The sequence below is a fragment of the Marmota monax genome, unplaced genomic scaffold, assembly GCF_021218885.2.
Source record: "Marmota monax isolate L192 unplaced genomic scaffold, Marmota_monax_Labrador192_F-V1.1 WCK01_AAM20220418_F8-fsc00004, whole genome shotgun sequence".
NCBI lineage: Eukaryota > Metazoa > Chordata > Mammalia > Rodentia > Sciuridae > Marmota > Marmota monax.
The window spans coordinates 12,175,295-12,203,289 of NW_026692881.1; the positions used below are offsets into that span (position 1 = coordinate 12,175,295).

Here is a 27,995-nt window from a genome sequence, read left to right on the forward strand (position 1 = left end):
AAATATCTAATAAATGAGTTGTGACTCAAAACTAGGAGAATACAAGGGCATGGGTCTATTTTGGGTTCGTTTTAAATTTTATTTTTACATTTTATAGAATACATGGAAGGGGAAGGGATGCTAGACAGGGTGAATGGGTGAGAAATCTTTTAAAATTTTTGAGTTTAGATTTGAATAGAAACTCCAAAAGAGTAAGCAGCCTATCCCTTAAACTCAATTTTCAAATTAAAAATAATCTGGGCCTAGAAGCACCTATTTGAATATTCTTAGCTAACTCAATGCTTGTTGTGTCTACTGCGTACTCATGCCAGTGGTAGGGGAGTTGGCTATTTATGCCAGCTGGAAATATAAAATGAACAGCTCCTCTCTGGTATACAGCAAGAGCAAAAACTTTCGGATGAATTCACTTGGCTCAGTGAACTTGGATGGGAGGTTGGAGCATCTCTACAGACCAGATGATGCTCTCCAGAAACAAAGTACTTGGACTAGCACATACCAAAGGGACTGATGGGGAAGGTTGTCAGGAAGTAAGCAAGAGGCCATTTGGGTTTGGGTTCAGATTTACTTTTACTTTGAGCTTGAGTGTCTCACATGTGATTTCTTCTCTTCCAAAGATAGAAATTACTTTTTCAATGAGTCTTAACTTAATTCAGCTGTGACCATAAATGGTGACAAAGCTGCATTACATCAGGCACGAGCCCTCCAGGGTTGTGACCCTGTAGAGGATGCTTCCCCAGAGTGTGGACAATGCACTCAGAGCCAAAGGACTTCCTGTCCTGGAGCTTCTTTTAACCCTAAAGAAGGAGGGTAAGAGACACAGTGACTTTACTCAAAGGAACTACTTTTCATTTTACTGTAAACATTGTAGGAACCACACAGGCAGTTTGCATTCCTGCCCAAGTGGCTACTAATGAAATTCTACTTATCTCTTTACAAGGCAGGTCAGTGGGGGAAAAAAAAATGAGGCTTCTTAAAAACTTTGGAATGTTTATAGTTTTTGTAGTTCCCCAAACTGCTAATCCCCACCTCCACTGGGGACCACCATGATGAGGATGTCAATGAGGGGGACCCTTGCTTCCCTGTTCCTGGATCTGGAGGAGGAATGCAGCAAGTGCAGGCTGGCAGGACACAGGATTCCCATCTGTGGTCTTCTAGACTCAACTCTACTCTCATGCTGCTGATGCAGGCCCACAGAGGTATGAGAATTCTCTTCACTAAATCCAAGCCTGGGAAGTGCCCAGCCTAGCCCACCTTAGCTTTCTTGAATCCTGTGCATACTTTTATCTCTGGCAATGGCTATGGAGTCAAGAAATTATTCATAAAATAAACCTAAAAAGTTATGCATGACCTAAGTGGACAATTTTATACTGAATATGCAGAATAAAGCCTCTATATCAGCCTTTACCATCAGCATTTCCCATGTTCTTTTTAAGAAGTCCTAGTGACCAATAAAAAATACACTAATTGTGGAGCTATCATAGATGCTCAATCTTATGAACTCCTTGAAGGCAATGTTTAACAGCGTGATCTGAATATAACAGAGGTGTGTAATAAAGCCATCTTAAATAAATGTATTTTAAAGGAATTTCTCTTTATCTCCCATGTTTTTTAAAATGATTGCTTAAGAAGAGGTACTTACAAAGTCAAAATAAATGACTGAATTACCCTTTGGTCTAAGCACTGATGGAAAATGACGATGTGCTTCCAGATTTGCTCTGAATTATCAGTACTGTCTGCATCCATTCTTATTTTTTGGTACCAGGGATTGAACCCAAAAGTACTTAACCACTGAGCCACATCCCCAGCCCTTTTTTATATTTTTTATTCTGAGACAGGGTCTCTCTGAGTTGCTTAGGGCCTCACCAAATTGCTGAGGCTGGTTGTTGAACCTGTGATCCTCCTGCCTCAGCCTCCCAAACTGCCAGGATTATAGGTGTATGCCACCACGCTCGGCTGATTGATGTATCCATTCTAAAGGGAGCTGAGAATGAAGCATGTCTGCCATAGGCACCATATGTATATACTCAGAAAGTTTTCAGAAATGGGAAAACCAGGGCAAGTCATTTACCAAACAACTGACCTCCCAAGTCCCTGTATCTAATGAGAACTTCAGGAGGCCAGGCACACCTGCAGCTCCTGGGTTCTAACTAGGAACCCTGAATGACATGCTGTACTTGAGAATCACATTATAACAAGTAACAGAAAGCTTCATGGTGCTGCTCAGTACCTAAGGTAGACAAGTGACCAACAGTAGGCCCAGGCTGACAGAGGTCTGCAGAGAAGGAGGAGGACATCACCTCTGATTTGGTTTCATTACAGGGGCTAGGGCAATTTTACATCCTCTGGCAGAAGTCAGAGGATCACCAGAGAAAGGAGAGGGAACTAGCAAGGACCTATGGAAGTTCCAGGCTCCTTCTGAGCTCTGGGGGCATCTTCAGAGGGAAGATGCAGTATCTTTTGAGCAGTGGCACTTCCTTTAAGAGAAAAAAACTACTTCATCTATGGAAGTGGCTCCTGTATGTAAAACCATTCTTCACAGATCACCTGAATTACAAGAGTCATCCTTTTCATCAAAATGGCAAAGTTCTATAGGAAGGGAAAGAGGAAAGACAGGGAAAACCACATAGGTGCAATGACCTAAACAAAATTATCCCAACTCCGAGTTGTACTCTTTAGGGATTTCCTGTTATAGGGTAGAGCTTTTGTGTCTGACCACAGCTAGCTGATCTCAATCCGTAAGAACACAGTTGGTGGAGTTCTTACGGCCCCAACTCTAGAGAATGAAATAAACTCAAGAGGTATTCTTCTCTTGACTATTACACTCGAAAGATAAATTAAAAACAAGCACAGACTTTTTCCTTCTTATTCAAGGCTGAATGGATTCCATCTTTCAGGACATTTTCACATACATATCAAACTTAGAAAATATCAGACCCGTTTCCAATACCCTAGTTCAGAACAAACTCATCCCAATACCTCTGCTCCTCTTGGCCCCAAATCTCCTAACTCTGGTCTTTGCAGAGCCTTTCCAGAATTGGCTAAAGACCTTGAACCCTATTCCATGGTCCAGCTGAACAAGCAGAAAGTCACACACAGGAGGCTACAAGACTGGAGAACCACTGGCTAGCTCCCGCCCTTCCCGAGGGCACGTGCCTACCTGGGGCTTGTCAGCAGGAAGGCTGGGGTGCACACTTCTGTAGCCCTTGGCAGCAAGTGAAGAGGGCTGGGCGTTCCCATTGGCATCGGCATTGGAAGAGAGCCTCCACTCATCTGAGAGACGGGGGGAGAAACAAACTGTCATTCAGGGAACACACCCAGTTCCCCTCTAGTTCAGGGGTCCCTGGTGGAAGGCAGAGACAGTAGGGGTACAAGAGAAAGCATACCTGCTGAAGAATTCTCTGGCTCCAGACCTATGTGTGGGGCAGAAAGGATGAAAGCAAGAAGAAAAGGGGAAAAACAGAAATGGTTACATTTGCGGGAAACAAGCATGAGCTACATAGAAGGGCGAAAATCCAGCACCCCATTGTCTGACACAAAGTGCCCTCAGTCACGATGGCCTGATTACCATAGGAACCCACTCTAAACCATGATGTGCTCACAGGCGCTGACCTTTGAAAACACAAGGCTCACATTCACAGGAATGAAGAAACAATTGTTCCTTGACATTCTTATTTTACAGACAGAAAGGCAACAGAACTCTCTACTGTCCAGTTACTAATTCTCGCTCCCCTTCCTCAGGCCTGCTGTGGGCACAGAATGACCACTCCTCACTAGAAGACTGGGCTGACAGCCTCTGCACAGGAAGTGGCCAGGCTCATTTTCCAGGGGTGGTTTTGCTGGGTAGAACATGATTTACGCCCAGAGGTAGCCGCTGTGAGAGAACCTTTTCTCTGTCCCTGCCTGCTTTTCTTTGGATTAAATAAGCCACATTAACATTTAAAACCCAATCACCTTTCCTGAGTGTTTATCCTGCTACAAGGTACCACTGTAGCCTTTCAGCCTTCCCAGCCACTGCCTGATGCACTTCAGAATCCATAAACCTCTCTCTGGTTGAGCCACCCACTCCACAATGCAATAGTATGCAGTGACTATATGTTCAGCTGGGATATGGGCTGACCCCATATCCTGGCTCTGCCACCTATGGGTTCTGTGACTTTGAGCAAGTTGTGAGACTCAATTTGCCCCTCCAAACAATGGGGATAATGATATGCCCGCTTCAATAATCAAATAAAGCACATGAAATGCTTAGCACAGCACCTGGTGAAACTCGGTGAATGTTTGCTATTTATCATCACCTTCTGCATCACTTCTTGTCTTCAGATACTCTATCTTCCAGCTAGCCCAGGGCTCTATAAACCCTTTCTCTAAAGGGCCAGATAATAAACTTTTTAGGTTTTGTGGGTCATATGGTCTCAGTCACAGCCACAGTTTGAGCATCTCTGATCTAAAAATCTGAAATGCTCCAAAATCTGAAACTTCTTGAGTGCCAATGTGATGCCACAAGTGGAAAATTCATGTGATGGGATGCAGTCAAAACACAGGAGCACTAAAAAATAGTGTATAAAATCCCCCTCAGGCTGTATGTATATGGCATATTGGAAACACACATGAATTTCATGTTTAGACTTGGGTCCTGTCCCATCCCTAAGATAGCTCATTATTCATATGCAAATACTCCAGAATGTGAAATTCGAAATACTTCTGGTCCCAAGCATTTCATATAAAGGACTCCATCTGTACCTGACTCTGCTATCAAAGCATAGCACAAGGAGAACTACAGACACCCATGAATGAACGAGCATGGCTGTGACCCAATACACCAGTTTATGGACAATAAAATTTGAATTTCATCCAATTATCAATGTGGCATACAATATCATTCTTCTTTTGAATTTTCTTTCAACCATTTAAAAATGCAAACACCATTCTTAACTCATAGGCTACAAAAACATGTGTGGGCTGGATTTTATTCATGGTCACAGTTTGCCCACCCCTAATCGAGCCAATCCTTTAACTTCCCTCTTCTCCCTGGCTGCATCTTTATGTGTTCCTATGTAGAGATAAAGAGGGGACTAATACTGTAGCTCTCGAAGCCCAAGCTTCCATTTCCACGTGGGTCCCTTAGTGACCAGAGATGGACTTTCCAGATATGAAGTGGAGAGATACAAACATTTACTGAATACCTTTTAAGTGCCAGACACTGTGATACTTTTACACTTATTTACTATTTAATTTAGTGTACATGCCAACTCTGGAAGGTAGATAATCACCCTATTTTGTAGATGAGATAACAAAGACTAGACAAATGATTTGCCCAAAGCTTCACAGTCTCACATAGGAAGGGACAAAGCAGTCAGCACAGGTCTCCAGAATTCAAGTGCAGTATCCTGCCCCCACCCACAGACACCAACCTCATCATGAGACACAAAAAAGCAGCTACATTCTAGGATCTCTGGATCCTTAGCAACCCTATGAGGAGCACCTGAAGTAAGGATTATGTTTTATATATGAGGAAGTAAGGAGTATGTTTTATATGTGGTGTCAGAGCAAGACAAGGCAAGGGTAAAGATTTTAAGTGATTTGTATCCATTAACAGCAGAGATCTACCTGCATCAGAAGCATGGGTAAGATTTGTTAAAATACCGATTACTAGGACCCATTTCCAGCCTTTCTGATTTCAATGGGTGAGAGAGGTAAGACCCAAGAATTTGCATTTTTAACAAGTTCCCAGGGATGATGAGGCTGGTGGTCCACAGCCTACAAGAACAAATGACACAAGGTTCACTCAAACTATCCTGAAATCTACCTTTTTCTCTCTGCCCTCAAAATGACTTGATTGTATACTCTTTATATGTACATTTTATTGTTTTTTTGGTACTAGGGATTGAACCCAGGAACATTCTACTTCTGAGCAACATTCCCAGTCCTTTTTATTTTTAGACAGGGCCTTACTAAGTTGCTGAGGCAGGCCTTGAACTTGCAATCCTTCTGCCTCAGCCTCCTGAATAGCTGAGATTGTAGGTGTGTGCCACCATGCCGGGCTTAATTATATTTCACAAATTGCCTGTTATATTTCTGCCACTCCCTGTGGATTCATAGTTATTTGTCTTCTCTGCCACAACCACAAAGTCAGGAAATTTACAGGATTTGTGTTTTGCTCACATTACTATAACATGCTGGCGTCTATGACTGGGATAAATTTTTAAACTACACCAAATTTCACTTTCCTCATGTACAAAACATAATCCTTAATTCAGGTGCTCCTCATAGGGTTGCTAAGGATCCAGAGATCAGATATGTGAATGTGAAGGGTTCACATTTAACATTTACTGGTGCTTGGCCCAAAGAAATTCTTCTATTTGGCAGGCCCTCCAACATAGGTGACACACTGTGACAATGGCCCTCTATCCTTCCTCACTTTATCATTTTTACCATCCCAACTTCTTTCTAAATTGTTTTTTTTTTTCTTTCTTTCTTTTCTTCTGCTGGGGATGGAACCCAGGGTCCTGAGCATGTTAAGCAAGTACTCTGCCACTGAGCTACATCCCCAGGCCTAAATTACTATATCCTTATCTACTTTTGTCAGGTCATTTTTTAATATATTAGGTTTATGTATACGCTAAGTATCAACAGGTTCGGGTTGAGGGGCTACTCAATGAAGGATGTAAATTTTGTATATGGGTTTGGGAATATAATATTTCACCCACTTTTTGGTTCCCATTTAGGTTGGTTCTCTTGAAGTGACACTCGCAAACAGATTTGTCATGGAAAGTTAAAGTATGATTGTCCATCCAAACCTCTAGGTATCACAAAAGCCCTGTTTTATTCACTGTACATCCTTGCAGCAGATGACGAGCGTCGCCTGTGAAATAGACACAGACTCTCTCTTGAGTCATAAGGACTAAATGAAAGTATAGGGCATGAAGCATATGCTTTATAAAATTAGAATCCAAAGTATAAGGGGAAGAAAATCTACATAGAGTTACTGATCTCTGCCATTTGATAAATAGCTTCATGAACATAATATCTTTGGGGATCCTACCTTTTTTTCCTTCTCATTCCAAATCTTTGAAACTGCTCTTTTAACCCTGGCCTCAAATAGCAGTTCCCAGGACTTCTTAGGTGATTCTCTCTCCCTTGTTGAAGGAGAGGAGCATTTGTGATGTTTCGTTCTCCCTCACCTGTTACCTCATCTTGCAGAAAGCAGCCCAGGGCCAATTGTGCCTGAGTGCAGCAGGATGAAATTTTCCATACATAATCATCAATTATTAACTCCTCATTAAAGAAAGTGTCAAAATGCTGTTTCCAATAAATGTTACCTCAGAGCTCCCTAGGTAGTACAGATCCAAAAACCAATGTCCATGATAAGATTTGAAACATAATTTATTTTGCCTTATCTTTTCTTCCACTGGTCTTTATTTACAATCTTTTCTGGTCTGTGGCTATGAGCCTCCTGATATTTTCTTTTATCTTATTCTGTGCTAATTTCATTTTGACGAGTGTGTGTGTGTATGCCCATGTGTTTTTTTTGTTGTTGTTGGTTTTTTTTTTTTTTGGATTATCAGTTCTTGGAATCCTAGGATAATTTTACTGAGACCGTTTTGATGTATTCTGGTCGAATACTCAAGAGGTAGGTGACAGGTATTAAATATGGGTCTAAGGATGTTTCCTGCCTTATTTTCTTTTATTCATGATGTACAATAGAGAATTTAATTTACCCCAAAAAGAGGTTCAGGCTTTGCCCTCTGCTTCTGAGAGGTCATCTCACACTAAGCCTCTGGAATCTCACAACTGAGGAACATCTTTGTTTATCTGACGGCTTTCAGCCACACCAGTAATGTAATTTGGGGCGGGGCCTTGGAGTCAACAGCAGCTCCACCTTCTAATGAGGTGGGGACTGAGATCTGCCAGGTGGGCACTGGAGTATGCCAGTGTGAACTCTGGACACAAAGGCCTGGGTGAACTTTCTGATTGGCAATATCCCGCAGCATACTGTCATACATTGATGCTGGGACATAACCTGTAACTGCCCCACACTCTACACTATACATTTCTCTTGACTGATTTTAATCTCTGCCCTATCCCTGTAACAAACTGTAACTGTGAGTATAATAGTTGCAGTGAGTTACCTGAGTCCTTCTAGCATTTTCACTGAACCTGATGGTCATTTGGGGAATCCCCTGAATTTGCAGTTGGGTGTCAGAAGTGAGGGTGCTCTCTCATGGAAACTTTCCCCTCCAATTCTGTTGGCTTAATTCTCACACTTTTACTCATAAAAACCCACTCTGGTTTAATGGGGGTGGGGTTACCTTTAACTGCTTCAATGTCCATTTTCTTATGATATTTTTCTGCTACTGCCTATCTGGAGAGCAAATGTGAGAGTCAAATCAGTGGAAATGAGTTGATTGTTAGGTCCCAAAATCTTCATGTCAAAACTAATTTTGTAGTGAAGAATCAGGCAGTAGGATTGGGGTCAACTGACATAGAATTTACAAATGCTAAGAGCTGAACTGGACCTTAGCATTTGAGTCAGAACTGACCTATCAAGCCAAAAGATCTTCAAGCTACACCAGACAGGAGCCTGGCATTGCACCCAACACCACCTCAAGCTCCCTACCTCCCTTGAACAAAATCCTTACAACCTGGGACATGGGTGGAGTCGCTCTGAACTGATAGAACCAATGCACAGATCTGTCCAGGCAATGAGTTCAGGAAGTAAGGATAAGGTAATGAAGCTTCTTCCAGGGGCATAGAGTCAGTACTAGAATTATAGCCATTCTTTTTAGATGGTTCTGATCCAAAAACCAATGTCCATGATCAGAGATGAGGAAACTGGCCAGGAAGCCTTGGTCAGGGACCTGGAATCCAGCTACCACTCAAAAACAGGAATCTAAAGAGTGGGCTTAAACTGAGCATCTACGAGGGCTCTACCTGTCCTCTGATTCCACCTCAGAGGATACCTCCATGCTTGGAAGTAGAGGATATCTCCATCTGCTTGAAAGCAGATGATTCCCAAATTCATACCTTGCACTCCCAAATTTCCATGTTCCCTTTAAAAATGTTCTCTTAGAAGCCCTTCCCTTGCCAGGAAATTCAACATGTCTAAAAACGAATTTCAACATTCCTTTCAACTCCTTCACAAATCCCCCATCTCCATGAGAGCCACACCTGCCCCAGAAAACCAAGGAAGACACCCCCTAGCTAGCACCAAGCCCTATCTCTCCTTGAACCCTGTTTTTATTACCCTCCTGAGTACACTTTTACCTTGCTCTTCATCCCTGCTGCCAACACTTGGCCCAGGCCCTCATAGCCTCAAAATGAAATTATTTCAATTCTTCAACAGTCTCCTGACCTACGGTAACTAGAACGGTTACCATTAAAGAACAATTTGCTATGAGCTGGGCATTGTGCTGAATGCTTGAGATGAAACAGCTCATTGAATCCCAACAACTCTATTATGATCATCCTCACTTCACAGATGAGAAAACCAAAGCCCTCTAAGGTTGACTGATTGGGTCATATCACAAAGATAGTAAGCAGCAGAGTTGAGCTTGACCAAGGGCTCCATGTTCCAGGGGCTATACCACCTCTCCCAGGATGAGGGAGTTGGAGCAAGAACTGAAAATAGGCTGTACCTCTAAAATGTGGCTCCTGGGGGGGGGGGGGGAACACTTCAAGACTGGAGCTTGTAGCCCAAGCAAATAATCAGCAATTTAGAGACCTTGGGATATAAGAAGGTGGTAAATCCAGGGAACAAAGCAAAGAGGAGGCAGACAGAGCAGCTGGGGGACATATACTGGCCTTGGTGATAAGGGAGGGAGCTGGATGCCATCTGACATCAGGTATCCAAAGGCATTGGGAGTAGGAAGCAGGCCCAATCCTTGACAAGAGCCACTCACTGCCTCACACTTGGTCTCCCGGTCCAGGCTGGACATGCTGTCTGCAAATACTGATTAAGTGTTTTCATGAGGCCAGTCAAGACCCAGGGGCTCCCAGGCTCCAAGACAGACTGGTGTGAGCTGGCAAGTTGTCACACTGAGGTTCAAAAGGAGGGAGTAAGGGGCAGGAATGAGAGGAGGGCAGGAAGCCATGAGGACACAGCCAAAATCCAGAGCCTGCAGGATGCCAGCCCCTGCACAGTATGGTATGAGGACGAGATCCCCATGCTTAAATGTCCCATCTCTACGGTCATATCCTCTTTTAACCTCACTCCCCAGTGTCTGCGCATTCCAGCCTGCTTTGTACTTTTAATAAGGATGTGTGGTTTTTTTGTTTCCTCTACTCAAACCCAGCTTGTCCCTTTCCATACAAACTGCCTAAGAGTACAATCTTAAATTTATACCCAGTCAATAGGATTCTATTTGTGCTGGGTTAATTTCCGAATTCTCCAAGGTCATGGTGTATTTTGGAACTAGAAAGGCTTGGAAAGCATCTTGCCCAAGTTCCTCATACTTTATATGGGCTTCAAAATCACTGTGAATTACCCACAGCCAGAAAGCAGGGTAGCTGGCCACAAGCCCCACCTGACGCTTCTGTTGAAATAAACTGCCTTTTATCCTTGCTAAGCACCCAGAATTACTCTTTCCTTTTTTTTCTCTCTTCTCTCTTCTTTCTATTTCTAATCACAATTCCCATGATGTGCTTAGGATCTGGCACACACATGATGCTGAATGAACATATGCTGCTCATTTGGATTCAGTGATCTCAACTTATCAGGCGAAAAATACTAAGATGAATTTGCTGTAAGGTGCACATGACTGATAGCTCTCTCTCAATTCTTCCAAGTAGCATTTTAAAATAATTTGGTAAAGATTTGGTGGAATCTTTTTTTCACCAAAATTAGTTGGTATAAATTCATAAGCTTCAGAATGTTCTAGGACAAGAAAGCACTTCCTAAACCCCTACAGTCCACACATAGTTCTGTAGCACAAGCCTGCGCTTGGTGGAGAGGAACGTTTGTGCTTTACATTGGTGCCACACTGCAACCACTAGAGGGAGCTCAAGGATCCCTCTCCTCCACCACCCCACTCAAGGGCTGAGGATGGGCCAGGTTAAGATCATCCTGCAGGACCTGGGGCTGCAGGAATGGCTTTTCTCTTTGGATCCCTTGGTACTCTCTTACCAACATGCCCTCCAGCTTAGGAGCTGTAACTTCCTATTCAGGCCCAGAGAGGATGATTTGAACCTTAAAAGAAATATTTTTACCTCTTCTTCTTGCCCCTACATTTCCTAGAGAAGAGAGTAGCAAACTGCACTGGGTCAGGAATTAGATGTCAGCACAGGACCCAAAAGCCACTATCACTTTTTAGTGCCCTTCCCTGGGCTTATAGGAAAGAAGCCTTCCACAGGTACCAACATTACTATTAAGGGGCCTGTGCTCCAACCCTGGCCTGGCCTATCCTCAAGTATCTACCTCAGCACCTGTTATAGGTAGCTAGAACAGAAAGAAAGTCAATTTTCAGGACACTGGGCACTAACCATTTCCATCCTGCATAATTCCACCTTATCACAACACGTGCCTCGTATTGTATCAAAAGGGCTTGCATCTCCTACTTCCTTTCCTCTCTGGTTCCAAAGGAGTAGTGGTCAGTTCCTCATTTCAATTTCTCTTATGTCATTCAAGAAAAAAAGAAAACTTCCATCCCCTAGCAGCAGCTCTCAAATGTAGGTCCCTGGGCCAGCAGCATCAGCATGACCTAAGAACTTGTCACTTCACACGGATAAGCAAGAATCTAAAACTCTGAACTGGGGCCCAGCAACCTGTGCTTTAACCCCAGGTAGTTCTGATAAACAGCATGAGAACCACAGCCCTACAGAGTAGAGAGGGGCTGCCCCACCCCAAACTTACTGCCCATGGAACCACAAAGTCAGCATTTGCTGATCCCAGAATACTTGGGCTGTGAAAAGCCCTGATCAGAGGCGCCCAATTAATCCTAATCTAATAACAGCAGCTAACAACTAACGGTTTATTCCATGCCATCAGGCCTGGTGTGAAGCACTTCACATCCTTCTCGTCCATCCTTCCTGTGTGGCAGGTATAACAATCCACCACTTGCCACAGACAAGATCATTAGGGATGAAAGAGAAAGAGTAACTTGGCCAAGGTTGCACAGCCACCAGGTGGCAGAGGTAGGATGTGATCGCAGATCAGCAGGATTACAAAGTCCCAGGTCTAAACCTCAACATCATGAAACAGACACTCAGGTTTCCCATGTTGGAAATCAAGGTGGGCAGGGGACTTCACACAGGCTTCTTTGGTCTCCCTTGGCTCCTAGTCTGCACTAGTCTTTGAATTGCTCTCCTGATCCTGCTCCCTTGGCTGCCTGGGCCCACTCTAAGCCTGAGCCCTGTTGCCTCTGCTTTCTAGGGAGTGAGGTCATTCAGCCACCTGTACTTCCCAGTCTCCCCTGGCTCCTTCTACGGCCCATCCATTCCCAATCAGGTCACAGCCAACTTTTCAGAAGCGGAGATGAGCTCAGAGAGGCCTAACCTATGGCCTGTCTTAGCATGTGCTCCCCCAGCCCTAAGCCACCTCTGTCCACGTGATTGCAATCTACAAAGCACTGGTCCATGTAACTGGGCAATTTATTCAGTCAAAGCTATGATAAAGTAGAGATTACTGTTTTGATTTCACACAAAACACACAACTACCTGTCAGTCCAGGGCTTGGACCAATAGCCATCACAAAAGGGACAAGGAGTTGACTGTCCCAGGAACCACTGAAAAACTCAGGAGGTGGTTGATGAATTCACACTCCCTGAGAAAAAGCAGGATGACCTCTTGCCCTTCCCATGGGGCTCTGCACATCTGACCCCAGTCTTATAGGGAGCGCACCTGGCTTAATTTCATGTTGTGGGGTTTCCTGAGGGCTCACAGGGCTACTGCTTGGGATTTCCCTGTAGGATGATGAGGCCCGGAGAGTCACTGCTCCCTTCCCAGTGCAGATTTTTGTAGGATCCATGTCTGAAAAGAAAATAGCCAAAAGTGAACATTAAATCCAAGACTCCTGGAGAATTAAAATAACAGTCAGTTAGCAAATTGTTACAACCAGGGATGAGATGAACCTAGTTAAAGCTATGCAAAGTCTCAAACATTTGTGGCTAATGAAATTAATCTGAAGGTGGTAGAGAGGGATAAATCACATTCTCAGGGGGTTATGGTTCATCACGAGATTAGGGGGAAATGGAGGCAGTCATCTCTGAGTAAGAGTATGAGTTACCATATCAGCTCAAAACATTTTGAAATGAAAGCAGGTTTATTCCTCTTATTAAATGAAGTTTAGGATGGTGAGTGGATTTCTAGCCAATTAGTAAGGCACAGTTCAAAAAAGCATTTATGAAAGATCTCTCAAGCTTCCAGAGCACTCTTCTTACAAAAGAGCAAGCTGGCAACCTAGAGAAATTCGGGAGATGTTCTCAGGAGAATCCCTGCTCTCTGAAGTTCTCCAACAGGAAAAAAAGGAAGAACAAGTCTCTTCAAATCTCTAAGTCAAGACTCTGAAATGAGTCTGGAGGACACACTGCTCATGGGTGGGGACCTCTATTCCAAAAACAAAGAAGAACACTCACAGTAAAGGAGATGACTGGAGACTCAGTCCCCCAGTGGACAGTATCCTCAGAACCTCTGCTGAGTCTCCATAGGGTCTTCAACCCCCCCTTACAGTTTCATGAGGGCCTAATAACAGACCCAGGACACTTTGTTTCTTTGAGAAGGATTTCAAAATACAGTAGTCACTCTAACCCAAGTGGGCAAGACCCTCAGTGAACATCTGAAGTCACGGATAGCACTGACCCCTAGATATGCTATGTGTATGTGTATATATATATATATATATATATATATATATATACACACACACACACACACACACACACACACTCTCATGGCTATGATAAAGCCCCATAGATTAAACTCAGGAAGAGATTAACAATAACTAATAATGAAATGGAGCAACTGTAAACTTATAATTTAATAAAATTTATTTAAAACTTGTGAATTGTTTATCTCTGGAATTTTCCATTTAATACCTTTAGACCACGGTTGATCACAGGTGACTGAAACCACAGAAAGTGAAATTGCAGTTCAGGGGGACTACTGTAAGCTTCAAAAGATCTGGATGCCTATCCTCCAGGAAAATCAGTAATGAAGAGACAGGAAACGGGTGCAGACCATGCAATTCTAGAAGGCACATGTGCCAAATGTTTCTTTTTGTGCAGCTGAGCTAAGCTAAACTCCATGCTTACTTTTTTTTTTCCTCCAAATTGCGCACAGCCTCTATCACTGACCTAAAATCGCCGCGTTTAGGATTATAGGCTAAAGCTCAGGGTGTGCATTTGCACAGGAAGTGGGCTCACTGTCCGACTCATCCCCATTCCTATGCAAGGATAGAGAAGCAATTCTTCTTTTCTCCTTGCTTTCTATTTCAACAGCCCTTTCCCAACAGCTCAGAATAGTCACCAGCGCTACAGAAGAGGACAGATCTGCCCTCTGTGACCACTGAAAGTAAAGCACAGAAGCCACAATGCATGGCGGAGCCAGAGGTGGCCTTGGAGAGGCTCTGACCTTTCTACCTGTCAAAGGGGTAAGTGACTGATGTCACAAAACTATTAGGAAAAATGGTTTATGGTCATTTCAAAAAACCAAGGGGCAAACTGGCAAATCCAGCCAGAACTGCCCAACTTCTGGAAGTGCTACAGGATAAGATGCAGCCTTGGCCTCACTTGTCCCACTTGGTACAGAAGGAAGCTGTGAGTCAGAGCTGACATCTGAACTGACATTTTAACTGTGCCTTGCCTCCTCCCCACCCAACAGGCAGGAAATAACTGCAGGTAAAGCTAGGGAGGGGCAGGGTGCTCTGGAAAACAGCCCAGAGCATCACCAAAGCAAGTTAAGGTTTGGCATCTACAGCAGCTGCTTCCAAGTCGGCCCAAGTCAGAGGCTCCCTGTGTGAGGCCAGGTTAATTCTCCAGGAAAGTAGATTTTTTACTGAAGCACAGGAAGTTGTAAATCTCTAGGGAGAGCTGACAAGTCCACGCAAACCAAATGCCCTGCCCCCAACTGACCCTTCTCCTAATGGAGGGAAAGCAAGGCCATTGTCTGCAGTTTTCCTTCTTGTTGACTCCCAGAAACACACACACACACACACACACACACACACACACACACGAAGAAAGGAAACAAACAGGAAGAGAGGGAGAATGCCTCATGAACATGCAAGGATTAAGCCTCAAAGTATGTGTTAGAAGAAGAAAGGAGCCATGCGTGATCTAACAATTAGAAAGAAAGGGACCAACCCAAGGCGAGATACCTGGAGGGAGCACTAGGCCTGAAGTGTTTTTCACTGTCTTCACAGGAATTATTTTAACAGCAGAAATAGAGCGTGTGCGTAAAGGGTCGGCAGTTGCTGAAAACACAAAAGGGTAAATGGTGCATCCAGAAGGAACATTTGGGAAACACTCAGGCAGTTGAGGAACTGAGCAGGGACAATAGGAGGAAGTCGCCTACACAAGAAGAACAATACAAAGAGCAGTAGATGCAGTAATCAAAAATAACCTGCTTTCTCTCTCTAGAGTTCTGGGCCAAGTCACAGAAGCCTGCCTCCAACCATCACCCAAATACAGTTGGTCAGTGTTTACCAGTGCCTCCTGCCACACCGGGAGCTTGCCAAGGCTCTGGACAAAGAGTTGTACAGAGACACAGATGGCCTGGCAAATGGAGGAAGGGGAGTGCAATCAGGGTCCAGGGGCCCCTTGAGAGAATGCCGGGTGGTCTGCTCTGTAGCAAGGGCTCTGAGGAGAGGGCTGTGGACCAAAGGCTCCAGATAAGTCGAGCAAAGAAAGGAGTAAGTTTGTGAGTCACCTGGTCACTTCAATCACCATAACTGCTTCCCCAAATCATAACTTATGGGGTCCTGGGCTCACTCTAACAATCATTACCCTCTGGCCCCAAGCAAATCGGAACCCCCATCTGTTTGGAAACAGATGGTCTTGCTTAAACCTACCCTTCACTGGGAGACAGTTGCCAAATGTCCAAGTGCAGACTAGGCAGACTCAGGTACAACCCAAGGTCCCAATGCCCTGCTGAGCTAAAGCAGAGTAGGACACAGTCTGGGATGCAAGGAGGGCTGTGGTCCTCGAGGCCAGTGTGCTTCCACTTATCTATCTTCAGTGTCTCTGGGCTCCCTGCCTGCCCAGGCTCTGATCTCAATGGTGAGCACATCCCCAAGCCTCTGGCGAGGCTTTATTTATGGCAGCAAATAAAGAAAGGTCAGAGCTCTTGTGCTCTGATGCCAAAGTTGCTCCAACAAATGATGCCCAGAGGTCTCAGGGCCCCAGAGTCACAGGATAACAAAGGGGTAGTACTGCTTGGGTATAAGATTGTCACTGCTGAATCAAACATCATGCTGGTGAAACCAAGAACAGGAGGGAGGAGGGGAGGCACCTTGGCAGTGGACAGTGTACCTCCCAACTCATCACCTGACACTTCATATGCCATATGGCCACCAATAACTAAGTAAATAATGACAATTCTGCACACAGTAAGATACAAATGAACTTTCACAGCCATCCTATTGACTATGCCTTATGATCACCTGGGAGATTGGCTGGGTGGGAGATTTGTTACTATTTTCAGAGGAAGAAGCCAACCACTCAGTTCTCAAGTGCAGAGGCTGAGACTGGAGCTCAGCTGTCCTGGTTCCTGGTTCTGTGACCTCCAGAGGCTCCCCTGACAAAACACCTGCCTCTTTGTTTCCAGTTAAAGATGAGTCTTACTAAGGAGAGAGTAGAACCCACCTCCATCTTCCACCCTCCTCCCACCTCCTCAAGACACTAGTTTAAATGAATTTACAGGGACCGAGCGGACAGACCCACAGATTTTAAAAACTAATGAGATCCCCACCCCCACCATGCTCCTCACTGGATGCTTAACACTCCCCTGCAGCCACTCCACATGTATTGTCCCCAGTGTCCCCTAAGTGCAGTTGCACCAAGATTGTTCAAGACCCCAAGAACACAGTAGAAACAGTCCCACAGCAAGAGTGGCTAGGCAGGGAGGCAGGGAGAACAGGACAACAGCAGGACACCTCCTGCCCCTGAGGAGCCCACCTCCAAACCATCTGGGCCCAGAGTCCCCAACTCCTCCTGCTCGCTCTGCCTTCTCTCCCTCGTGGCTTCCCTCTGGGTTCATATCTGGCCTTGTCTCAGAAGGAAATCTTGGCTGCACCAGATGGGAATTACAAAGGCCAAACACGACACTCTGTGGCATTATTCTTTGGGAGATCTTGCCTTTTGGCTTAAATGGCCCACACCAGGTTTTGGTTTTTTTTGTTGTTGTTGTTTGTTTTTTTACCGCTTCCCCTTTGATTCCATAAAATGTAGTTGAATGAGCAGTCAAAGAATCACTGGAGCCCAGGAAGGGAAGCAGGAATAAACACTACAGTCATCAAAGTCCCTCATTTAGAGAGAAGAGAATTCACACTCCTAAAGATAAAAGACCGCCCAAGACATCTCTGTCTGTGAAGGGAGAACTAGTCCTTGAACCATTTCTCATTACTCCAACTTAAGCTCCCTGTCACCCCATACTGCAAAAGTGGTGTCAGGAACCAGATGCAGTAGCACATGTCTGTAATCCCAGAGACTTGGGAGGCTGAGGCAGGAGAATCAGAAGTTTGAGGATAGCCTCAGAAACTTAGTGAGACCCTGTCTCAAAACAAAAAAAATAAAAAGGGCTGGGGATGGAGCTCAGTGGTTAAGTGCCTCTGGGTTCATTCCCTGATACCAAAGGGGGAGGGGGCGTGCCAGGAATCCACTGCTAGGCTGTTTAGACAGACACATTAAAGAATTCAAGGTAAAAGTCTCTGAGCAAATAGGACCTCAAAGGTCATCTTATCCATTATTCACTTCACATTTAAATCTCTTTTCTAAAAAGAGTTTTAATGTTTTACTAGTGTGTTATATATAATAGTGGGGTTCATTTAGACATATTGATATGTACTTATTAAATAATTTGTTCTGATTCAATCCCCAGTACTTCACCTTTCCCTCCCCTTGCCCATGATTCTCAACCTCAGTATTTAAAAACTAAAAATATGAAGGCTAGGGATATATCTCAGTGGTAGAGTGATTGTCTAGCACACAAGGGGGGCCCTTGGTTCTATCTTAAGCAAAACAAAAAAAAAAAAAAAATCTGAAAATATGACAGAATGTGCAGGAAACTAATTGCACTGAAATAATTTCTTTTAATGATCTAGGCTCTTGCCTCCCAGGCTGTGAAAGTATCCCTATTTACCAGCAAAGGTGAAATGTAAGATTTCAGGGTGATGAATGCCAGATGCATAAGGCATGGCAGATGCCTTGGTCTATATATTTGACCCAGTCTTCATAGCACCCTTGTGAACTAGGGACAGTTTTCAATATACCATCTCAGAGCCTTCGACCAATGAGAATCAAGAACCCATGTCATTATAGGGAACTGGTCCCTAGTTCACCGCCTGATTGGCCAGTGAAGTTACTCCCAGGGAAGTGGAGTGGCCCAACCCACATACCACACACCTTTTAGAAATGCTTTTCAGTACCACCCCAGGCTTCTCTTCAGGAGCCTTACCTTTGTCTTGCCCATTGCTGCCAGGTGCCAAGCCATTCACAACAGCTTTAGAAGTACCATCACATTCTGAAAGAAAGAAAAAGAACATGAGACTTGTGACCATATCGCCCGGAATTTACTGAGTCCCATGTGGTACAAGGTTCTCGGGAAAGAGTCAAGAGACAGCAGAGGCGGGTCCCTAAGTCCCTGATGCAGCTCTATCTATCATCACATGTCCCATCAGTTTTCTCAGGGTTGAGATAGACCCCCTAGGGTGTCCTGGGAGACCTCCAAGAATGTTGTGTGGCCTGAACCAGGCAGGATACAAAATCTATGTAGAGATGGGAAGTATATTGTGGGTGATATGTGTAAATTCTCTTGCTTCCTTTTCTTTTTCTTTTTGGTTTTTTGTCATGTTGTTGTTGTTTTGTTTTAATTTTTGTTTTTGGTATATTTGGTCCTAAGGATTGAACCCAGGGGTGCTTCAACACTAAGTTACAGCCTCAGCCCTTTTTATTTTGAGGCAGGGTCTCACTAAGTTACCCAGGTTGGGGGCTGGGGCTGTATTTGAAGAGCATTGCTTCACTAAATCCTCTCAAAAAATCCCAACAGGTTGGTGTTTTACCATGGCCATTTTATAGAATGCAAAGAAGCATCTACCACAGGCCCACAGCCACCCCGCAAATACATGATGAATGAGGTGGGGGTGTGGCCCTGAGCTTTCCCCCAGGCCATACCTCACACTGTCCTGCACAGTTCAGGACTTGGCTAAAAGAGCACGGTTGCCAATGAACAAAAAGAGGCTGGTTTTTAATCTACAGAGATAAAATCCTTGAAATAATGCAAGATTAGGGGACCCCTTGAACGAGATATTCACCCAGTTACCACCCTGCCATCCCCACCTGCAGGTCCTGGGAGGCTCCAGAATATGCTCCAGGGCCATAGTAGGACCAAATTTCTGATGGAACCTTCTCTGCCTCCAATTCTAGGCTGGAACCCTGGCAATTCTTGGCTGCACAATCAACAGGAATCTCTTTCCTTCTCTGTCTTCCTTAACCCTGTGCTTTCCACACCAGCCCAGGACTAAAAATACTCAAAATTAGTCATTTGTTTAGTTCTGCCAGGGGAAATAAAGGAAGTTTCAGATTAGCTCTCACTCTGGGGTAATTATGGTCAATCTGGGTACTTTTGCTGCGATCTCTCAGATGAAGAAATGCCACTGAGGTGTACACATATGTCAACATTTATCAGATTATATACTTAAAATATCTGCACTGTGTTATCTGCCGATTATGTCTCACTAAAAGGAAAGAGGGCTGTTGTAAAGATCAGAACATAGTGCATGCAAAGTGCACAGCACAGTTCTGACACCAGAGATACTAAAAAAAAATATTAACAATGTATGTGGTGATTTATGACAAGAGTGTGGGTGCTTACTCACGTTTTGAAAAATAAAAATGCTGTGGGGCCCTCAGAGTATATGGGAAATCTGGGTAAACTGCCCGGTTTTGTAGACTTCACAAAAGAAAGGCAGAGTTTTAAATGACTTACCAGAGCTCATGGTGGTGGCAGGACAAGGCTTCTGCAACTGGGGCTCTGAAATGCTCTGCAGAAAAACAAACACCACACAATGACTGGATGAATGGCAAGTTCAAGATAAATCCCTATGGCTAGCATTAAAAATGCAAGCACTGTAGCCCTTGATAAAACAGAGCTGAACCAGGAGTCATCTGGCCAAGCATCCTCAGGCTCACAGCTGGCCACATACTTTGTGACCTTGGGCACATCATTCAACCCTTAATGAAATGTATCTGTTTTAATTGTACGATTAAAGTTTTGACAAATACACATCTTAAAATCACCACTCAAATATATAGATAGCATTTCCATCATCCCAAAAAAGTTCTCTGTCATTCTCTACAATGGATATATCATCCCAACACCCTAGGAACCATGGCTGTGCTTTCTGTCCTCATTAACTTCTCTCAATGGTGTTTTATAGTTTTTGAAACACAGGTATTGTGTGTACTATGAATAGTGAGTTCTAACTGAACACATGCGTAGGTCACACAGTCAGGAAAGTGAGTCCTCAGGGTATGCAGAACCTTGACACTGAAAGTGTTGTCCCAAGACCCTCAGTACTGGTATTAGCTGGGAGCTTATTAAAAATGCAGAAACCCAGACTCCACTTTCTCTACATAACTGAATCAGAATCTGCATTCTAACCAGAATACAAGGTAGTCCTTTTGCACTAGAAAATATACCAGAAAAGACATAGAGAAAATCCTTGGTTCACAAATTATGTAATAGGAATGTCAAAATAGGGTAAAGGGTCCACATGAGGAGACATGCTTAGTTTCCCTTTTTAACAAGCTGGATTTGGGCACTGGCTTCCCTTCTCAGTTGCTTTGCTTACTATTCTTACACTGACAGAGTAGAATTGTGGAGGTGAAAAGAAAAATCATTCTAAGTCCTTCTCTGTAGCCCAAACCAGCACTAACTTTGCCTGTCACTGTCGAATACACGTGAGACTATCCATGACCTTCAACATCCCCTTAAATTGTTCTCTAAGCTGTGGAAGCATTTGTTTTCCGTCAAAGAGCACAAACTTGCTGTGTTCAGTACATACTTCAAACATTTAACCATTTTCTAATCCTACCTTTACAATATCTCAGATTGCCTCCCAGGACCCAAAGGGCTATTTGTGATTATCAGCAAATGTTTATTATTTTCACAATCATTTCATTATGTTAAGGCTTTACTCAATTTTAAAGCATATTGAATGTTTGATCCAATTGTGAAACTATCTTAACAGAAACTATTTTTATTCCTTCGAAGTTCTATCTTTAAATGCATAAATAACATTTACACAGTTATAAACATATTTGAACAGCTTTGTGTTTTACATTTATTGATTGATTGATTGATTGATTGTAGTACTGGGGATGGAACGAGGGTCTCACACATGTTAGAAAAGCAATCTACCATTGAGCTACATCCTCAGCTCCTTCATTTTTAAAAACAGCTATTTCATGAACATTTTTCTGGGTTTCTACAATCAGTATATTCATCACTTTTATGGCTGTATACTATTTCACTGTAATAGTACTCCACAGTCCATTTACCAATTTCCTCTGCACAGTCTCATTTAATTCATCTTAATTTTAAAAGTGAGTACAAAGCACACAGCCACTTAGGCTGGGGAAGAAATGAATAGAGATAATGGAGCTATCACATGAACCAAGCAAAAAAAGAGGCCTCAACTCGCACTGAAGAGTAGTCACTGTCACTTGGGGTTATCCTTTTGTACATTTTATGCTTCTCAGTACAGAAACTATTAACTTCTAAGTGTCAGCCCCACTCTTACTTATAAACTGATCTAAAGTAGAAATGGTCAGGGATATTATTCAAACATTTAACCATCACTTTGCCACAGTTGTCCACCAACAGGAGTAGACTTCAGTTGTTGAGAGCCACAACCGAAGGGGCCCCAGCAAACTTCCAGCTGCCAGTTGATTGGCTCCTCTTCGGTGATGCTCATTGGGCTGTTTCCCCGCCCTTTCAGACCACAGAGCTGCTCATTGGGGGACTCTTTTGGCTCCGCCCATGCGACCCAGTCAATCAGCCTCAAGAGCAGGAGGAGTGGGGGGTTGAGAGGCTTGTGGGACGCCAGTGGTGGCAGTTGGGCTCTGAGGGAATTCCTGAAGAGCTCGTGTGGTGCGGCGTGTGTGTGTGTGTGTGTTCGTTCTAAAAATAAAGTTCGTTCCTGCTGGATAAGTGGCTCGTAAATTGTGCCCAACCAGACTGCAGCATTCAGTTGCAGCCCTCTTTGTAGGACTCTCCCCGAGGCTGGTGTTAACCATTCAGTGGCTGGATGGAGAGAGGTAGAAGAACAGAAGCAGAGTGGACCCAGGATAGCATGAAATAAACCATTTCAATATTTCAAGAGCTCGTGTGACTCTAGCAGGCATGAATGACAACATATGGGTGAGTACCAGGTCTTCACTTTTAAGGTAGTGGATTCTGATGCATGCTCTCACTTGGTGACAGTTTGAAACTACACAGGTGACATTAGGGGGGCAATTTAAAACACAATCAAAACTGCAGCAAGGGTGGCAGTGACAGCTATGCCAAGGACGATACCCAGGGTCCAAGCCTCACTAATGGTGGCAACAGCAGCTACATCCTACTCAGACTCCTCCGGGGCCTGACTGTGGCTCTGATCCAGCCTCCTTGAATTGCTGCACAGTTCTGATTACAGTTTTCCAGGCTTCAATAACCCCATGAATCTGTAACCAGAATGTTGCCAATAAAACCCTTTTTAGCTGTAGCCCACAAGAATTGGGTTCTGGTTATTTGTAATCTAAGAACCTTGACCAGTACCAGACAGGAAGGAGGAGTCCCAAAGGATTCACCTAATAGGAAACTATTCCTTTCTTCCAAAGTGAGGCCAGCCAGATCTGAATCCCAGGACCCAGCAATGGCTTTGTCTCTACAACCCGAAGAGCTCACAGTCGGGGCAGCGAGGTGCATCAGGAGGCTGCACAAACTGAACCTGACCAGAACCCTGGAATCTCTGAGGGTCCCATCTAGCCCTGCTGTTTCTTTAGAGGCAGTGCCACCTATTACAATCAGATGTGGACTCGAGAGCTTATTTTACATAAAAACCTTTCACACCTAACATTTCTTTAAAAACCAAGCTGTAAAGAGCTTATTTGGTTGAGTGTGTGGTGCAAATCTTTGGAATGTCTCCCACGAGTCCCCTCCAAAGGAATCAGGCACCTTGGGGTAAAAGCCAAAGGGAAGAAAAGGGTCATCTAGTGACAAAAACAGACACTGGCAGGTAGACAGTTTTTCCCAGTGGGAAACCTAAGCAATGTCACAGTGTGAGTGGGCCAGCAAGAGCTGAACAGCCATCCCGTGCCCTGGGCTGTGGGCCCTACCTGACTTTGTCAAAGCATCATAGCATCAACACAACATTCCACCGAAAGAACAAGATGTGAAATATCTACAATTGTTAAGAAAGCATCCGGATAATTAATGGTCCTGCAAAGTCCCTCTCTAAGATGTTTTGATAACAAAGAATGAATAATTGCTAAAAAGCAAAAACTATACTCATGCTTCCAGCCGAAAAAGGATCAAATTACTGAACACAGATTGTTTAATAGGGAATGAAAGGAGGTCCTTATAAGGCTAGTTTGGGGAATGTGACTAAGGAGAAACTGAATTTGTACAGCAGAGTTTCTTGGAGGAGAAGGAGTCCTCGGTTAACCTGTCATATGGTCCTTCCAGCTTCTCCTATACACTATGGTGTTTGGCCTCCATAGTTCCTTCCTGTCCCCAATACTAGTTTGTAAATTTCCAGAAGGGAATGACTGTGTCTGTCCTCAGCACTGAGTATGCAGTAGGTGCTCAACCACTGACTTTGTCCTTGCTTCTATTTAGCCTTGAGAACCTGACTTTGGAGTCTTACTTGCAAAAGAGTCAAGACCCTCCTTACTGCGTAAGAGGGAGGCAGGTCCCCACTCAGACAAAATCTCAGTTAGACTCTGTCTTTGAAATCCAATCTGGGACTTGATTTTATATATTTTCAGCTATTTCCAATGGCTTGTGAAGAATAGAGACAGCTCACAAAGCCCCAGAATAACGCTCGGCCTTATTTCTTTGTACTTTGCTGATCTACCAGCTCAAGAGCCACATTTCTCCAATTTTTCGACAGCTCCTTCTCTTCTCAAGCTCTATTAATGTCACTTCTTTTCAAATGTACTCTCTACAGTATTAGAATGGGTGCAGAAGTCTCTTCAGAAAGCCAGAAAGGATAAACACTGAGTCGCTGACACTTCCTTTCAAGAGGAAGAAACTAGGATAAACTTGACCCTGACATTAACTTTGGTCTGGAATCCCAGGAATGGCTGGGGGCTCAGAACACCACAACCTGAAGGTTTCTGTGAAAAAAACCAATGTTTCTGGAGAGGGAGCTATAGGAAAACACATCAGAAAGGCCATCCCCCACATCCTCCCATTTCCTCTGGGAGTCTCTCCAACTTGGTTTCCGTTCTAACCAATTATCTGAAATGGCCTTCACAAAGGTTTCCAGTGCACACACATGGCCAAGTCCAACCGTTTCTGAACTAGTCAGACCTCACTGAAATACCCACTGCAATTAACTCCTTCCTCCTCCCCCCAAGACACTTTCTGGTACTGATTCAAGTGTCACCGTGAGCTAATTTACATTGGGGCATGAGGAGCCTCCTTTTAGAGCAAGGATCTCTGTATTTCTTCTAGGAGTTTAAGAGTCTGAGAGGGTCACGAGTTGGTCCTAGTTCCTTTCCAAGTACATGCTCACTTCCTTGGGGGTTTCATCTGGACTACTAAACCAAGAAGGATCCATGCAGTTTCTTTTATCCTTTCCTACAGTTTTCCAACTACACTGGAAGGAGTCCGTGAGCTCTGTCCCATAGGCCATGAAGTGGGCACCTACCCACCCACTCCCCACCCTCTATATCAACTCTGGGCAATTGTGCTTTTATCAATTTCATTCATTTATACCTCATGAGTTTTCCCTGTGTAAACATATTCTGTGGCAACTAGTTTTAAAAAGGAAAAAAAATGATCATAAACCAAACATTTAATCTACCTTCTTATTATCTGGGTGCAGAAACTGAGATTCAGAAAAACAGTCTCCCTTCTTTAATAGGTCCTGCTTTTTGGTCCTTCTATTAAGTTCTCTACACTTCCCTCCTACCCCTCTTCTATTTCCTCGACCAGCCTCAACCTTGTAACCAGTAATGAATGCCAGATGACAATCAGCCCTCCACATTTAATAGACAAAATGTGTCACTGCCTACTTAGAATCTTTCAATGGTGGGCTGTGGTTGTGGCTCAGCGGTAGAGCACTCACCTAGCATGTGGAAGGCCCTGGGTTCGATCCTTAGCATCACATAAAAATAAATAAACAAAGGTATTGTGTCCATCTACAACTAAAAAATATTTTTTTAAAAAGTCTTTCAATGGTACCCACAAGACAATATGAAATCCAGATAACCAGTTATAAAGCCCAGCTGAGTCCATTGTTCATCTTTTCGCATTCTCTCTGCCCTGCCTCTGCTGCCACATCCCCAGTGCCCACCAGACAGTGAACACCTGGTAGGCAGGGATGGCTTTTATTCACCTCTGCACCCTAATATCTGGTATGGTGTCTCATTCAGAGCAAGCTCCCCCTGATGCTAGTGAAGATCTGTCCCTCAAGAGTATCTGTGTGAGGAGGAGATCAAGATGGCTTAATAGATAAGGTCACTTTCCTGGATGCTCCCTGGCAGGAAACTAAAAAAGCAGATGGGCAGCTTCTCGACAGGGTGGGTTAAAAAAAAAAAAAGTGGGGCGGGGAACTTTACTGGAAATTAACACTGGACATTTGAAACAGATCAGGGACTCAGGGGGTTGAATATAATAAAATAAGGAAGAAATCCCCAGCTCTACCATTACAGCTGCTACTAGAGGCACCAGCCAGAACAGTCCCTCCATAAGCAAATTGAAGGGACAAAGGAATTAAAGGAACCTGCATTTTTTAAGGAGGACTGAGGTGTGTCTGGCTACAAAGAGATAAAAGATCAAAAACACTGCCCAACTAAACTGAAAGGTGTGCTGCACAATACCCTTGTGTGGGGAAGAAGCACACCTCTCCCGACTGCTCACATAGACAGAGGAAGGAACCATTTTGCAGCTGGGGTGCGGGGCCTGGCAGATGGGTGAGCCAATTCCTGGCAAAATACAGTTTGGCCCAAAATACAGGCCTGGAAAACTCACACTGCTCAACAGAGAGTGTGCAGAAGTGACCAGGAGAAAAATCAAACATGGAAAGGGGTTTACACAGGGTAATACAGGTCATGGAAACCCCCACACACACACCAATCTGGCTACTTGCAGGACTGACAGCCTGGCTGGGAATTCATAGGAATTCAAAGAACTGGGGCAGGAGAGATTGAATTTGGAGACTGAACCAAGAGACCAGGAAACAGGCAGGTAACAGAGGGGGCTAAGAATTGGCTCCACCATCGTGAAATCCAGGGGAAATCCAGGGGAAATCCCGGGGTTCAGTCTTTCAGTATGGACCAGCAACTACTAGGCCCTGGATGTGCACTGATTTAAAATCTTTAGACCAATTACCATTCAATGACAAGAACATGGAGCCCACCTAAGCCTAAAACCCACCTCCAAGAGCTCCTCCAATGGGATTTACTCTTAACACTCCAGCAACCCCACCCAGAGGGTAGAAGAGTCATCACATTCCAGCCCACCCCACCTAATATTGCTGAAAAGGGAAGCTGAGAATCTTTTGAACTCCAACAGAAACAATTCTTTAACTTTTCAATGAGATTTTTTTTTTTTTATTTTTTTTTCTTTTTTCTTTCCTCTAATTGTGACCTAAATGCTTCATGGACATTTAAACATATTCATATTTGGGTTTTTTTCCCTCATTTCTAGCACTTTTGAAGCTGGTTATTTTTCATGGATCAGTTTTTTGAGGACTAGAATGTTTTATTAGTCTATTTTGTTTTGTGTTTTTTTAAATTTTTTAATTTTCATTTTATATATTTTTTTCTCCTACTTATCTGTTTCCATTGATTCTCTATCTTTTCTATTAATAGCAAATCTCTATTGTTCTCTCTTTCACTCTTCCTTTTTTACTTCTATTTCCTCTCCTCCTCCCCCTTATAATTATTACAACTCCAGTTCTCTCCCTGTTCACCATTCTCATTGTAAACCCTTTCGCAAACTTACTGTTTTTACTGCAGGCAATAACTGATCACATAATTTCTGCTTATTGTGACAATTAACAATGCTGATGCCATAGCAGGAACTATTTGGTTTAATGCTGTATATTGTTTGCATCAGTTGTTGTTATTATTTGTCTCCCCCTAAATGGTGAGGTACTAGAAACCATCAAGGATACTATAAGTCCACAGGGTAGAAACTCTACTGCCTCTGATCCATACTGTTAGATGGGTAGACATGAAAAGTCAATAACATGAAAAGTCAATGGAACAAATCGCCTTAAACAAACCAAGATACTTCAACAACAGAATCCATCAATACCACCGTGGAAGAAATATCAGAGAAAGAGTTTAGAATGTTCATAGTTAAACTGAACAGCAAGGTAAAGATGTAAGGAGTGAAATCAGAGAGAAAATACAGGAAGTGAAAGATCACTTCAACAAAGAGATAGAAATTCTGAAAAAAAAAATCAAGCAAAAACCCTCAAAATGAAAGGATTAATAAACCAAACTAAAAATTCAATGGAAAGCATCACTAGCAGACTAGACCATTTGAAACACAGTTTCAGGCAATGAAAACAAAATATAAAATCTTGAAAACAAAGGTGATCATGGAAAAAAGATGTTAAAAGACCATGA

The 27,995-nt window shown here is 43.6% G+C and overlaps 1 protein-coding gene across 50 annotated transcripts in view; it reads right to left on the bottom strand.

The window, feature by feature from the left end:
- The window catches only part of Sorbs1 (sorbin and SH3 domain containing 1), a 228,688-nt gene that overhangs the window by 95,256 nt on the left and 105,437 nt on the right, over positions 1-27,995 (bottom strand). For 22 of the 50 annotated variants that reach the window (XM_058581107.1, XM_058581109.1, XM_058581108.1 and 19 more), the window contains 6 exons: positions 20,134-20,188; positions 18,604-18,669; positions 15,308-15,403; positions 12,835-12,963; positions 3,384-3,410; positions 3,158-3,270 (listed from right to left, as the gene is read on the bottom strand). In XM_058581107.1, the coding sequence (XP_058437090.1) occupies positions 3,158-3,270; positions 3,384-3,410; positions 12,835-12,963; positions 15,308-15,403; positions 18,604-18,669; positions 20,134-20,143 (441 nt within the window). In that variant the 5' untranslated portion in view covers positions 20,144-20,188. The remainder of the gene's footprint in view (positions 1-3,157; positions 3,271-3,383; positions 3,411-12,834; positions 12,964-15,307; positions 15,404-18,603; positions 18,670-20,133; positions 20,189-27,995) is intronic. The other 28 variants (XM_058581124.1, XM_058581118.1, XM_058581122.1 and 25 more) reach the window with 3 other exon arrangements.